General features: G+C 52.3%; 1 protein-coding gene across 1 annotated transcript in view; it reads right to left on the bottom strand.

Moving 5' to 3' along the window:
• LOC114030994 (neuronal PAS domain-containing protein 1-like) overlaps window positions 1-11365 on the bottom strand; it is a 17683-nt gene extending 6318 nt beyond the window's left edge. The window contains exons 1-6 of the mRNA XM_027845977.1: window positions 11271-11365; window positions 10617-10852; window positions 2874-2956; window positions 2464-2553; window positions 1092-1275; window positions 682-831 (exon numbers count right to left, since the gene is read on the bottom strand). Coding sequence (XP_027701778.1) covers window positions 682-831; window positions 1092-1275; window positions 2464-2553; window positions 2874-2956; window positions 10617-10852; window positions 11271-11365 — 838 coding nt within the window. The remainder of the gene's footprint in view (window positions 1-681; window positions 832-1091; window positions 1276-2463; window positions 2554-2873; window positions 2957-10616; window positions 10853-11270) is intronic.
• Window positions 11366-11856: the final 491 nt, after the last annotated feature.

Here is an 11856-nt window from a genome sequence, read left to right as displayed (position 1 = left end):
GGGGGGCCAGCTCTAAAGAAAGGGGTATGGGGAAGGGGTCAAGGTGCCTCTGGACAGTGACCCTCCCTCCCAGGGGGGGGGCCAGCTCTAAAGAAAGGGGCATAGGAAGGGGGTCAGGGTGTCTCTGGACAGTGACCCTCCCTCCCCAGTCCTTCTTACACTAAACACAGACCTCCCCCACCCCTACTGTAGTCACCTGGGATTCCCATGTCCTTCCATCCCTCCAGACTTAGCTATCCAAGCTCATAACCTCTTACATAGTCTCTTATATACAAAGTCACACCCACTCACACGCATACTCACCCAAAGACTGGGAGAGACACACAGTCAAATGCAATCTTACTCAAACACAAACTCAGTGAGGCATAAACTATATGGTAAGCTACTTGGTGATTCATAACCACAGCCACATACCATCATCATAGCCCATGATGCTGTGAAAAGTGTGCTGGGTTTGGAGTTAATGGACCTGAGTTCAAATCCTGCTCTGACTCTTACTACCTGTGTGACTGTGGACAAGTCACTCGAGCCCTCTTGGACTCAATCTCCTCATTTGTAAAATGAGGATGACGGTAATACCTGTGGTCCCAGGACTGCCATTAACCACAAAAAGCTAAAGGAGATGGGAGCTCTTAATGAGCAGACTGCATAGAAGAAAATTCAATAGAGAGCCAAGCTAACCTGAGGTGGGATGCTTTACAAGAGGGAAGGACAATGGTTTGGAGTGGAAAGAGTGCTGGGTGTGAAGGCAGAGGAGCTGGGCTCCCATCCTGGCTCTGCTGGGTGACCTTGAGCCAGTCCCTTTTTCTGTCTGAGCTTCAGTTTCCTCATCTGCAAAATGAGGGGATTGGGCTCCATCATCTCTATGGCCCCTTCCAGCTTTAGATCCTGTGATCATTCTTATGACTCCCCTCCCACTCCACCCAGGCCATCTTGAACTAGCTAGCAGCTTCCCCATGGGGGCTTAGGCCAGACGATTCAATCAAAAAAAAATCCTATTGAAATCAGTATGCCAGATGACAAAGTGAAATGCAGCCAGACACTCAAGCCAGGACCCCCACCCTCCCCTGGGAAGAACTCGGGGGAGTTACCAGTCTCTGGGGCTTCCGAGATTGAGGAAGCTGAGGATGAAGAAGATGAAGAGGAGGAGGAGGAGGGGCCAAAAGGTGGTGCCCCAGGCCCAGGGGGTGGAGCCCTCAGCCCAAGCTGCTCCAGCACCTCGGAGTGGTCCCCTGGATGCACGTAGTCAAACACGCTGCTGCCAGTCAGCTCCACCTGTGGGCCATGGGGGTAGAGTGGGCAATCACTTGTTTGCCCTCTGCCCTACCCCAAGGGAATGGGAGAAATGCCTCGGCAAAAGGGAAGTTCTTTCTATTGTTGGGTAAAGAGGGGAAGGAGTGGGACTGTCCATTCACCTTCTGTGGGGACAGCTCAGAACAAATCTCCTACCTTCTCTGTGTCCCTCCCCTCCCTCAATAGATTACCTCTATCCCTGGGGAGTTTCATTTTTTTTTTTTTTAGGAAAGGGGAAGTGGACACAGAAGGAGTCCCTTCTGTTATAGATTGATCTTTCCTCTCCTCCTTTCTTCAAAATGGACTTTGAAGTTCTTCATGACACCTGAATAAGTGTGTGTGGGGGGGGTGGAGGAGGAAGGGTGTCAGGGACAGGGTCTGGAAAGCAATAGTAGGGATGTCAAGGAAAGTATCTGGGGGCCCTGCGATGTGGATACAAACAGTGCCCTAAAAGCTAAAGGCTAAAAAAAAAATTAAGGACTGTTTTTCCAGTACCTCGTGAGGCCTCCTGAGTTTGAGGGCATCCTAGAGTCTCTTCCCCTTATCTTGAGATACCATAAAACGTCCCCCCTATCCTGGACCACAAAAATTCCTTGTCTCCCTTATCCTGAGTCATAAAGTTTCCCCTTTCTTCTCCTGGGTCCCCTATCCTGTCATCCATCTTCTTCATCCTGTGTCATGACAATTCCCCCTTATCTTGTAAGATAAAACAAGCCCCTATCCCTCTGTAAGTTGCTATTCCTCCTTCCAGGGCTAGCCCGATGCTTTTGTGTTAATAAAGCCCCCAATGGTTACAGAGAAGGTCTAAGTGAATTCTTTCACACCTGCACCAGCTCTCCCAATTCTAACCTCAACACCTGGACACTTGGGTCTTCACTGAAGGGAGAGAATATAGGGCAGGGGCCTGGCAGGAGGCATAGGTCAGAAAGGCTTGTATGCTTGGAGGGAAGAAGGCTAGAGGAAGAGTCTGGGAGCTCTTAACATCTAAGTCTTAAATGTAGGGAGAAGGGACTGAGGTCCCCAAAGCCTGGATCCAGACAGAAGAGGAAGGGGAGGCCAGGAGAAAGGGATTAGCCCTGGAATCATGAGTTCCCATTGGTAGAAGGCAGAGGAAATGCAGAGGTAAGGTCTAGAGCCTGAATGCCCAGGGCCTCTACCTCCCATGCTTACCTGAGAGAGGCCCAGATAGATGGAAACTGTCTCTGAGATGTAGAGAAACTTGCCCTCCTGGTTCAAGGCGAACACGAACCCGTCCAGCGACTGGGGTGTTGGGGAGAGACCTGGAGAGGTGAGCTAGGGACCCAGGGACCTGGGGCACACCAGCTCCTCAGCTCCTCCAAGGAGTCTTGGAGGTAGGAGAAGCACCCCAGGTATGCCTTTGTCGATACCAGGTGGTGACAGAGAGCTAGTTTGTCCCTGAGGGCTCTGCTGGTAGGGGGAGTGGAAAGGGGTGGAAGTGGAATGAAGGAGGAACAGGAAACTCAGGTGTCTGGCTTCTCTCATCCTGGATTTTGGGAGATGGGGAGAGGGAAAGCTTAAGGGTTCCTGGCAGGGAAGGAAGGGGGCTTCTGGGACCTCACCTGAAGAATGTGGCCTCCCAAATGCTGTTCAAAGAGGTCAGCAAATAGGGCAGAGGTCTCTCTCCGTCCAGGGGCACCAGAGACTGAAGAAAGAGGGTAGGGTTGAGGCCTGCAGTTTATATATCCATTTGTGTATCTGGCTGCCTCTCCCCACCGTGTGCCCTTGGGCAAATCACATGGCTTTTCTGAGTCTCAGTTTCCTCAGCTAAAGATGAGGAGATTGGTCCAGACAAAACCTAAGATGCTATTTAGTTTAAAATCCCACGATCCTATGCCCTCAGTTCAAATCCTGTCTCTGCTATTATCTGTGACCATAGTCAAAATCACTGCACCCCCCTGATTGAGTCTCAGATCTCTCATAATTGAAGCAAAGTCTTGGATTAGATGATCGGTAAAGTTTTCTTTTTCCCTAGCCCTAAATCCTATTTCATTGTGCTCCCTGAAAACAATGCCCCACTTGTCTTTTGCCTCCAGAAAGAGGAAATGAGAATAGACTTGGGAGGACCTCCTTCTGAAGCCAGTGCCCCTTTCAGGGGCTCTGCTGTGATTTGGGTAAGGAGGAGGTCAGCTAGTCTAGAAAAGGCAGACAGACACACACACACACCATACACACCACAGTTACTCACAGACCTGGGAAGCAATGGAAAGAGTTCTCAACTTGGAATCACAAGACCTGAGTTGGAATCTCGATTCATCTTTTCACCCTCAACATTAAGCAAACCTCTCTGGGTCTGAGATTTCCTTGCCTATAAATTATCTATTATTCTTTGATCTTATGTCACTCATACAGAGTCAGGCAAGGCATCAATTCAACACACTCAAAATACCCAGCCACGCCCAAACACACAGAGATTAGGTAATTCATCACACAGATTCCCTCACCCTACTCTCCAAAAGAACAGGATTAATTAATTTCACTTTCAGAGAAGTGGTCCGTGAATTCCACAGACGTGGAAGCAGCCACACACACACGCGGCTGCTTCAGTCTATTTCTTTGGGCTGCGGCTTTCAGGACCAAGGTCAGGGACCAGAGCCCAGTACCCAGTCCCAGCTGATGCAGAAACACTCATCCGGAGAAAACCTTCCATGAACCCACTACCTCCCGGCTACCCTAGCAGGAGAAGGGTCCAAGCAGGGCAGCAATAAGAAGACCCTAGGAGAGGCAGCAGAGCCTTAGGGATCTCCCAGGGGCAGAACCCTCTTTCCCCAAACCTGGGAGGGGGGGAGGACTGGAGCAGTATCCTCCTCACCATCCTGGGAGAGGGATGAAATGAGCTCTAAATTTCTGTTGGCTGTAATCTTTCAGCAGACATCAAGTCTTTTCTAACACTGAACATAGGACCAAAGCAGCCTGTTCCCCTGCTCCCAAAAATCTAATATCTGGAAAGGACCCAACAATTTTTTTTTTTTTTTTTTTTAGTCCTCCCCATCTCCAACCTAGATCTGGACCCAGGCATCCCTTCCACTCGAGATTTTTCTGACTCCAACGGGACCTGGGTGTGTTCTGCCCCCACACCTCCAATCCTCCTTCTCCCAAGGCACTAACATTCCCCCACTGGTGGCCAACTCCCTCCCCGGGCTCCCAGCCTGGGTGCAGCCGGCAGCAAACAATGCCTATGGAGGGGGGTGGGGGGGGACCAAGCTCCCAAGCTCACAAACAGCTCCCCCTGACAGACAGGGGAAACAATGCCTTCCCCGATAATTGTCGCAATTTTCTCTGTCATTTCCCTTAATTCTCTCATTTTTCCTTGCTGCAAATAACCCCTCGGGTCAGACAGAGCCCGCCTATAATTAAAAACGTTTAATGGGGGAATTAGAAAGCTGCTGGCAGGGAGCTGGGTGGAGGAGGGAGAAGGAGGATCAGGTGCCTCCCCTTCCCCCCAAAACAATTCTCCACTCCCAGTCCCAGACCTCTGCTCTTCTCCCAGGCACTGGGCAGGGAGAGAACACCTCCTGGGAGGTGTTCAGGTCTCATTCCTCACTGCTCAATTTATCCCTCTTTTCTGTCTCCCCATATCACTCTTCCCCTTCTTTTTTCTCTCCCCAATTCAGCCTCCTCCCATCCCAATTCACTCCCACACACTTTTATCTCCAGCCCACTCCTCATTCCCACCTCATCCCATTCCCCTTAGATCCCTTACTCACTCTCCCTTCAGCAGTCCTTATTCTTCCCTCTGTCCCTGACTAGCACCTCTCCCTGCTCCTCCCCAGGCTCCTTACCTTCTTTATTGGGTCCCCTAAGGCCTGTCCCACCATTATTTTCCCTCCTTACAGTTCTACTGCCCCCATCACTCCTGTTCCTGCACCTGTCCTCACTTCCCAATTCATCTCTTCTTCCCCAAACACCCCACTTCCCTGTTTCCAAAAACTGACATTCTGATTCCTCCTAGAGTTCCACATCCACCCTCAGGCCCCTGCTCCTCTCTCCTTGCCTATGCAATTCCCAGACACACCCATAGCTTTCTGCCTACTCATTTCTGCCCATTCCCCATCTCATCTCCAGAACTCCAGTCTCTATCCCTTGTCTGACTCTCCCCACTTGCCTCAGCTGCTGTCCATCCCCTCCGCTGTCTCCCCACATCTCACATCTTATTTGACTCTTCTTCCTCACCTTAGCCCTCTTCCTCCCTCCCTGACTAGCTTCCTTATCTCTCCCATTCCTCTCACTTCCCTTCCCCCCAGATCCTCACCCCACCCCTTCCAGAGAGTGGATAAAGTGGTGGACTTCGGAAACAGGAATAGCACCAGCTCCAACACCTCCACACTTACTAGCTGTGTAACCTGCTTCAGAGAATTGCTCATTCCCTGAGTCTCACTTTCTTCTACTACAAAATGCAGATAATAATGGTACCTACTTCCCAGGAAATGTTGGGGATGAATGGAGATACTGTATAAGGTTCTCTGTGCACCTTAAAGTGCTATATGGATACATGTTGGTTCTTATTCTATTTCCATATTTAACAACAATAACAGCTTTCACTCATATCAGTTTAAGATTTGCAAAGCGTTTTACAAATGTTATCTCATTTGATTCTCACAACAACCCTGGTAGGTAGGTGCTATCTCCCTTTTGTTGTTCACTCATTTCGGTGGTGTCTGACTCTCCCTGACCCCATTTACGGTTTTCTTGGTAGAGATACTGGGGTGGTTTGCCATCTCCTTCAGCTCACTTGACAGATGAGGAAACTGAGGCCAACAGAGTGAAGTGACTTGCCCAGGGTCACCCAGCTAGTAAGTGTTTGAGACTGGATTTGAACTCAGGAAGACGAATCTTTCTGATTCCAAGGCCTGGCATTCTACCCACTACGCCACCTAGCTGCCATCTACATTTTATAGATGACGAAACTAAGGCTGAGAGATTAAGCGACTTCCCAGGGTCACACAGCTAGCAAGTGTCTGAGGCCAGCTTTGAGCTCAGGTCTTCTCGACTCCAGACCCAGCACTCTAACTACTTGTGCCACATAGCTGTCTCCAGTTATGATATATTTTCCCATAACCTTCCCCCTCACTACTCAATCCCCCTCCCTGAATATTTTTTTGCTTCCCGTTCCTTTCCATTTACTCCCTTTGCCCCTCACTCCTACCATCCCCTCCCCAACTTAAGCCAGTCTCTTCCAAACATTTGATTATCTCTCTTCAAGATCCTCCCTCCCCCCCACAAAAAAGATCCTCCCTCCCACCCTCTCCTTCCATTTGTCTCCACCTCTACATCAGCTCACTATTTTCAACACCCTAACCCCACTTCCCTCAGGTTGAAGATCTCAGGTCTAGCCAGATTAGGTATAGGTTGAATACACCCTGGACAGCTAGCTGTGTGGGTGAATAGACTTGGGGTGCTGCAGGTAATGAAAACCCTCTCCAGAGAGAATAGGACTCTAAGATTATAGCTGGAAGACACCTTTGAGATCATCTAGTCATTTTATAGAAGAGGAAATTGGAGAAGTTGATAAGCTAGCCCAAGGTCATACAGGCTGGTACGATTGTGGTAAAACTGAGGCTGCCAGCCAGCAACCGTGACCCTAAATACAGAGCTCTCTCCCCCTCACCAGACTGCCTCTGATCTAATGGAGTCATTTTCATCAAGGACCAAGGCATCCAGGGGGCTTAAGCTTTCCCTCTCCCCATCCCTGCCCCTCCAATCCCGCCCATTCTACCTGAGCCAGGAGGTCCAAATAAGGTCAGGAAGGGCAGGGAGGGTATCTGAAGACAATCAGACACCGCCCCTGCCTCTGTGCTTGAGTAGGGTGATTAGGACAAGGCAGAAGTCGCCCCAGCGTCTGGAACCCAGCTCCCTCCCAGCAGTACAGGGCACACTTGGTATTCCTCTCGTTCTCTCTGGCTTGTCTCCACCACAGCCGGCCTGGGGATGGGAGCTGCATCTTTAAGGAGGCTCAGCTTTCCCCACTTCCCGTAGAAGGGGGGTACTTAGATACCAGAGTTCCCCTGCTTTGGGGAACAGAGAACTAGGGGAACTGAGATAGGGGCACTGGGATGCTTGGGTCCTACAAGCTATAAGGACATGGGGTTGGAAGGACGTTTGTTGGCCCCACCCCCAACTAAGGAGGGGTGGGGGTGGAGATGGCAGCCAGCTCTGAAGATCTCAAAGCATTTTTAGCTTCTCCCTGCACCTATCCTCCCCCTCCCCTCTTCAGAGACTGCAGGGTTGGAGGAAGGACAGTGACCTGACCCAGAAGTCAGAGAAACGTGTCTAGATTGCAATGGGAAGGAGGAAGCTTGTCATTTTCTTCTCTCTCCCTGTCTCCCAACTGTGGTGACTCTGTTTCAGACACAGGACCCTCCCCACTCTTTTTTGGAGCTAAAAGCCATCTTACAGATCATCCTAACTAGATCTTATGGATTAGGGAACTGAGGCTCAAAAGGGGAGAGACTTGGCCAAGGTCACACAAGGAATCAGGTCAAAACCAGAGCCCAGGTCAGCTGACTCTCAGACCAGGGTTTAATCCTGTATGACAATGTACTGCCCAGTCTCTCCCCCGCCCTTCCCTCCATCAGATACTTTAGGTCAGGGAAAGGGAAGGAAACAGAGGGATAGGGAGAAGGGGGCTGAGGGACAGAGAAGAGAGAGAGGAATGATGTACAGAGAGAAGACCCAAGGACAGAGGGGAGCCAGAGAGGGGGAAATAGAAAGAAGGAGAGACTGAGGGACAGAGAAGAAGGGGAGGAATAAGCTACAGAGAGAAAAGAGACTGAAGGATAGAGCAAAGACAGCTATAGAGAGAATGCAACAGAGAAAATGGGAGGCTGAGGGATGGGGGGCCGGGATTGAAGAATGAAATGAGGAGAGGCAGGGAGGGTTTGTAATTGAGGGACAGAGGAATCTGAGGTACAAAGAAGGGAAAACAGACAAGGTGGAGACAGCTGGGGGGTGGCTAAAGTATGGAGAGGGGAGACAGGGAGGGAAAGAAAATCTGACAATACAGAGGAGGGACACTAATGGGCAGAGGGGAGACTGGAACGAAGTGGGGATGGCTGAGAGATAGAATGGGAGAAATTGACGGGGGAAAAGAGAATAAGAGACATGGGAAACTGAGGAATAAGGGTGAGAACTGCAGGGAAAAGGGTAAAGGGCAGAGTGGGGGACAGTGAGAAATAGAGGGGGAGACTGGGACAGAGATGGGGACACTGAGGTACAGAGAAGGGAGAGAGTGAAAGACAGAGAAAAGGGAGATGGATGAAGGGTAGAGAGTGGGAAAGAGGCGCAGGACAAGAAGCAGAGGGCAGGGCTTGGCATTCTCCGGCTCACTCTCTCCCCCTTCTCCCCTTTCCCGGGTGCCTGTTGCACCAACGAGGCTAATTGCAGGCATATTAACTCGCATTGGCCTCCTGGAGAGCAGGGGGTCGGGTGGGGTGAACACCGGTACAGTGAGACTTCTTTGAAGCCAGCTCTCTCGCTGGATTCCCTGTGGTCCCAGAGCCGAGAGGTCGCTCATTTTATCCTTTACCTTTCTGCCTGGATTATTCGGGTCTTGGGTTCTTCTAGATTCGCAGTTTATCCTGCAGCTTCTCTCTCTCTCTCCCTCTCTCTCTCTCTCTCTCTCTCTCTCTCTCTCTCTCTCTCTCTCTCAGCCTCACCCTCACTTCCCAGGAGAAACTCCCACCCTTCCTCCTTAATCTCTGAGTGGCAATTAACTCGCTTAGAGATCCTTTGAGGGCGGAGGAACCCTCGAAGGACAAGCCTGTCTCAGAGTCAGAATGAACGTTAGCGGTGGAGTCCAACCTTCCTCCCCAGTTTACAAAGGAGGAAACTGAGGCTCAGAGGAGATGGAGCATATCTGGGACTCTAACTCCGGCATCCTGACTCCCAGTCCTGGGCTTGTCCCTGCTTACTTTGCCTCATTTTTCTGAATTGTACGGGTGAAGGTGGAGGGGAGCGAGGGTGGGAGGACCCCATTGACTGTTTCCCCCCAAAAATGAGGATGGTGAAGAGAGAGCTTGGAGTTGGAACATCAGGGGCCTGTCCCTGACTTTCTTTGTGATGTTGGACAAGTTCCTTTTCAACTCTGGGACTCAGTTTCTCTCTCTGTGGAACGGGAATCTTGAACTGAATAATGTCTCTAGAAGGTCGCTCTGAGCCTATGAAGGGGTTGGAGGCTGAGAACATGGGAATCCATTCCTTCTATCAAGAAGCCAGTACTCCTGGGTCCTCTTGAACTTAGGGGTGGGAGGGGGGGGAGGATAAGGGTGGGGTGAAGCCAGAAAAAGAGCTGAGGCGCCCCTCCCTCGCCCGCGCCCCCCTCCCCCGGCTCCGGGAGACAATAGGCAGATGTTTATCCGGATTTCCAAGCGCACGCTCGGCGGCGGCTAATTCCCGGGTGGGTAATGACTGTAATCAGTGTTCGCGGTAATGCCGGATTCTCTAGGCGCTGGTTAATTTGCGTAATTACAGCCTTGGAAGCCGCATTATTTAAATGGCGATTTATCGCGGGCCTAATCAATGCTATTTTCTTGGCCCCCCACCACCCCCTCCCCTCCCCTCTACTCGGTGGTGTGGGAACCCGGGGCTCAGCCAGGCTGGGACTCAGACGCCTGGGACCGCGGGAAGGGTTTCTGCCCCTGCCAGATGCCTCGGCCCCCGCGCCAGATGGAGCCACATAGGCCGGCCGGTTCCGAGCACCACTCCCAGGGTGAATGGGGAACAGAAACTTCTGGGTCCCGTTTGTCCCACTGCCAGAGTTGGGCACTAGGGCGCCAGATTCCTTAGGTAATCCTGACAGGGCTGAAAATGCAGGAAATGGGTCCTTTCTGTGATTCTGGAGCCTCAAGCTCTTGGGTCCTTCAGACCTGGCAGGCCTGGGAGCAGAAGCACCCGGGATCTGGCCTCTGGCCTCCTGTCATGGTTGGACTCAGATAATGGGTTCCCTTCTGTGAGACAGGAGGCTCAGGCACTTGGCTACCTTACGTACCTCTGTCAGGACTGGGCTCAGGGACACCTGGGTCTCTCTCACAGGTAGAGGCCGGGCAGAGGGACACCAGGCTGTCAGGGCTAGGCGTAGGGCCATCAAGGTCTCTCTGCTACCCTCTCAGGGCTGGGCCCAGAGACCCTAGGGTTCCCTTTGTCTTTGGGCTCAGGGACACCAAGATCTCCTTCCCCACCTGTCGGGGTAGGGCACAGGAACCCTGGGGTGCTTCCTCTCTTCTTGCCAGAGCTTTGCACAGATACTTGCTCCTCCTTGTGACTCTGGGGGTTCAGATCCTGGGACCCCAAAGTACCCCGAGTGTTACCTGGCGCTGGCGGCGGGTCGGCTCTGGGGGGACTCCAGGGAGGGTCCCCGAGGGAAGCGAAATCCCGCAGGCGGAGGTAGGTGATGCTAAGCCTCACAATGGACGCCTTGTCCAGCTGGCTCGTGATGGCGCTGGGCAGGGGCAGCGTCTTCGCCAGCTCATAAAATTCGAAGTTTTCTTTGCCCCGGCGGGAGCGGGCCGCATTCCGGGACTTCTCCTTCCTCAAGGCCTGCAGGCTTCAGGAGTGGGTGAAGGATCATTACGGGCCCTCCCCCCGCCCCCCACCTCATTCAGGCAAGAGAAGTGGGCCTCTCTGGGAAGGAGACATTGACTGGGAACCAGAATTCAGGGTGAGAATTCCAAATGGGAGGGGACATAACCCTGAGTGAGAATCCCTCCTTTTAGGGGGCGGGGACAGAAGTGGGTAAACATTCTCAGTGGGCCGAGAGGGAGTCCTAAATAAGAATTTCATTGTCTAGTGGGTGGGGTCAGAACGCTGAATGGGTGGGGACAGAACTCGGTGTGAACCATTCCTAATGGGAGGCAACAGAATCCTGAGTGAGAATCGCACCTCTGCGGGGGCGGGGATAGAGCCCTGGGTGAGAATTCTGCCAGTATTGGGAGGGGCTTCAGGGCTAGGTGGCTCTTGCTCACCAGGGCACAGGCGGGGCTTTGACCAGCAGTCCCTGCAGGAAGTCCCACTCGACGCTGACGCACTTGACCTCGCTTCCTGAGAAGTGGGCCGCCATTTCTGCGCCCCGAAAGCCTGACTGGGGCTTGGAGGGACTCAGAGCGGAGGGCAGGATTCAGGGACCTGGGCACCTGCAGTAGAAGAAAGCAGTAGTTAGGACCCATCAGGTGCTCCGGGGTCCCAGGCTACCTGCTGTCTTATTTCCCGCCCCCCCCACCCCCATCTAAGAAGAAACTGAGTCCTGCCCAAGAGAGGGAGTCTGGGGGAGCTCATGAGCTCCCGAACTCAGGCCTCCGCTGGCCTAGCTTAAGGCTGGCTCCAGGACCTCGAGGTTCAGAGTCCAGAACGACTGATTTCTTTCAGTGATTAGCTTTGAATATGCCCCTGCGCAGCTCCTGGCCTCAGTCTCCCCCGCAGGAGGACCACGAGCCCCCAATTCCACCCCACCCGGGACCATGGTTGAGGTGTCGAAGGCGCTGAGATATTCCTGGACCTGCCACCCTTTTCCAGCCCCCAGGCTTTAGGGAATCGAATAGCCCCGACTTACAC

Source organism: Vombatus ursinus, unplaced genomic scaffold (assembly GCF_900497805.2).
Source record: "Vombatus ursinus unplaced genomic scaffold, bare-nosed wombat genome assembly UNPS02015030.1, whole genome shotgun sequence".
In the NCBI taxonomy this organism is placed as follows: domain Eukaryota; kingdom Metazoa; phylum Chordata; class Mammalia; order Diprotodontia; family Vombatidae; genus Vombatus; species Vombatus ursinus.
This window is presented reverse-complemented; position numbering and strand designations above follow the sequence as displayed.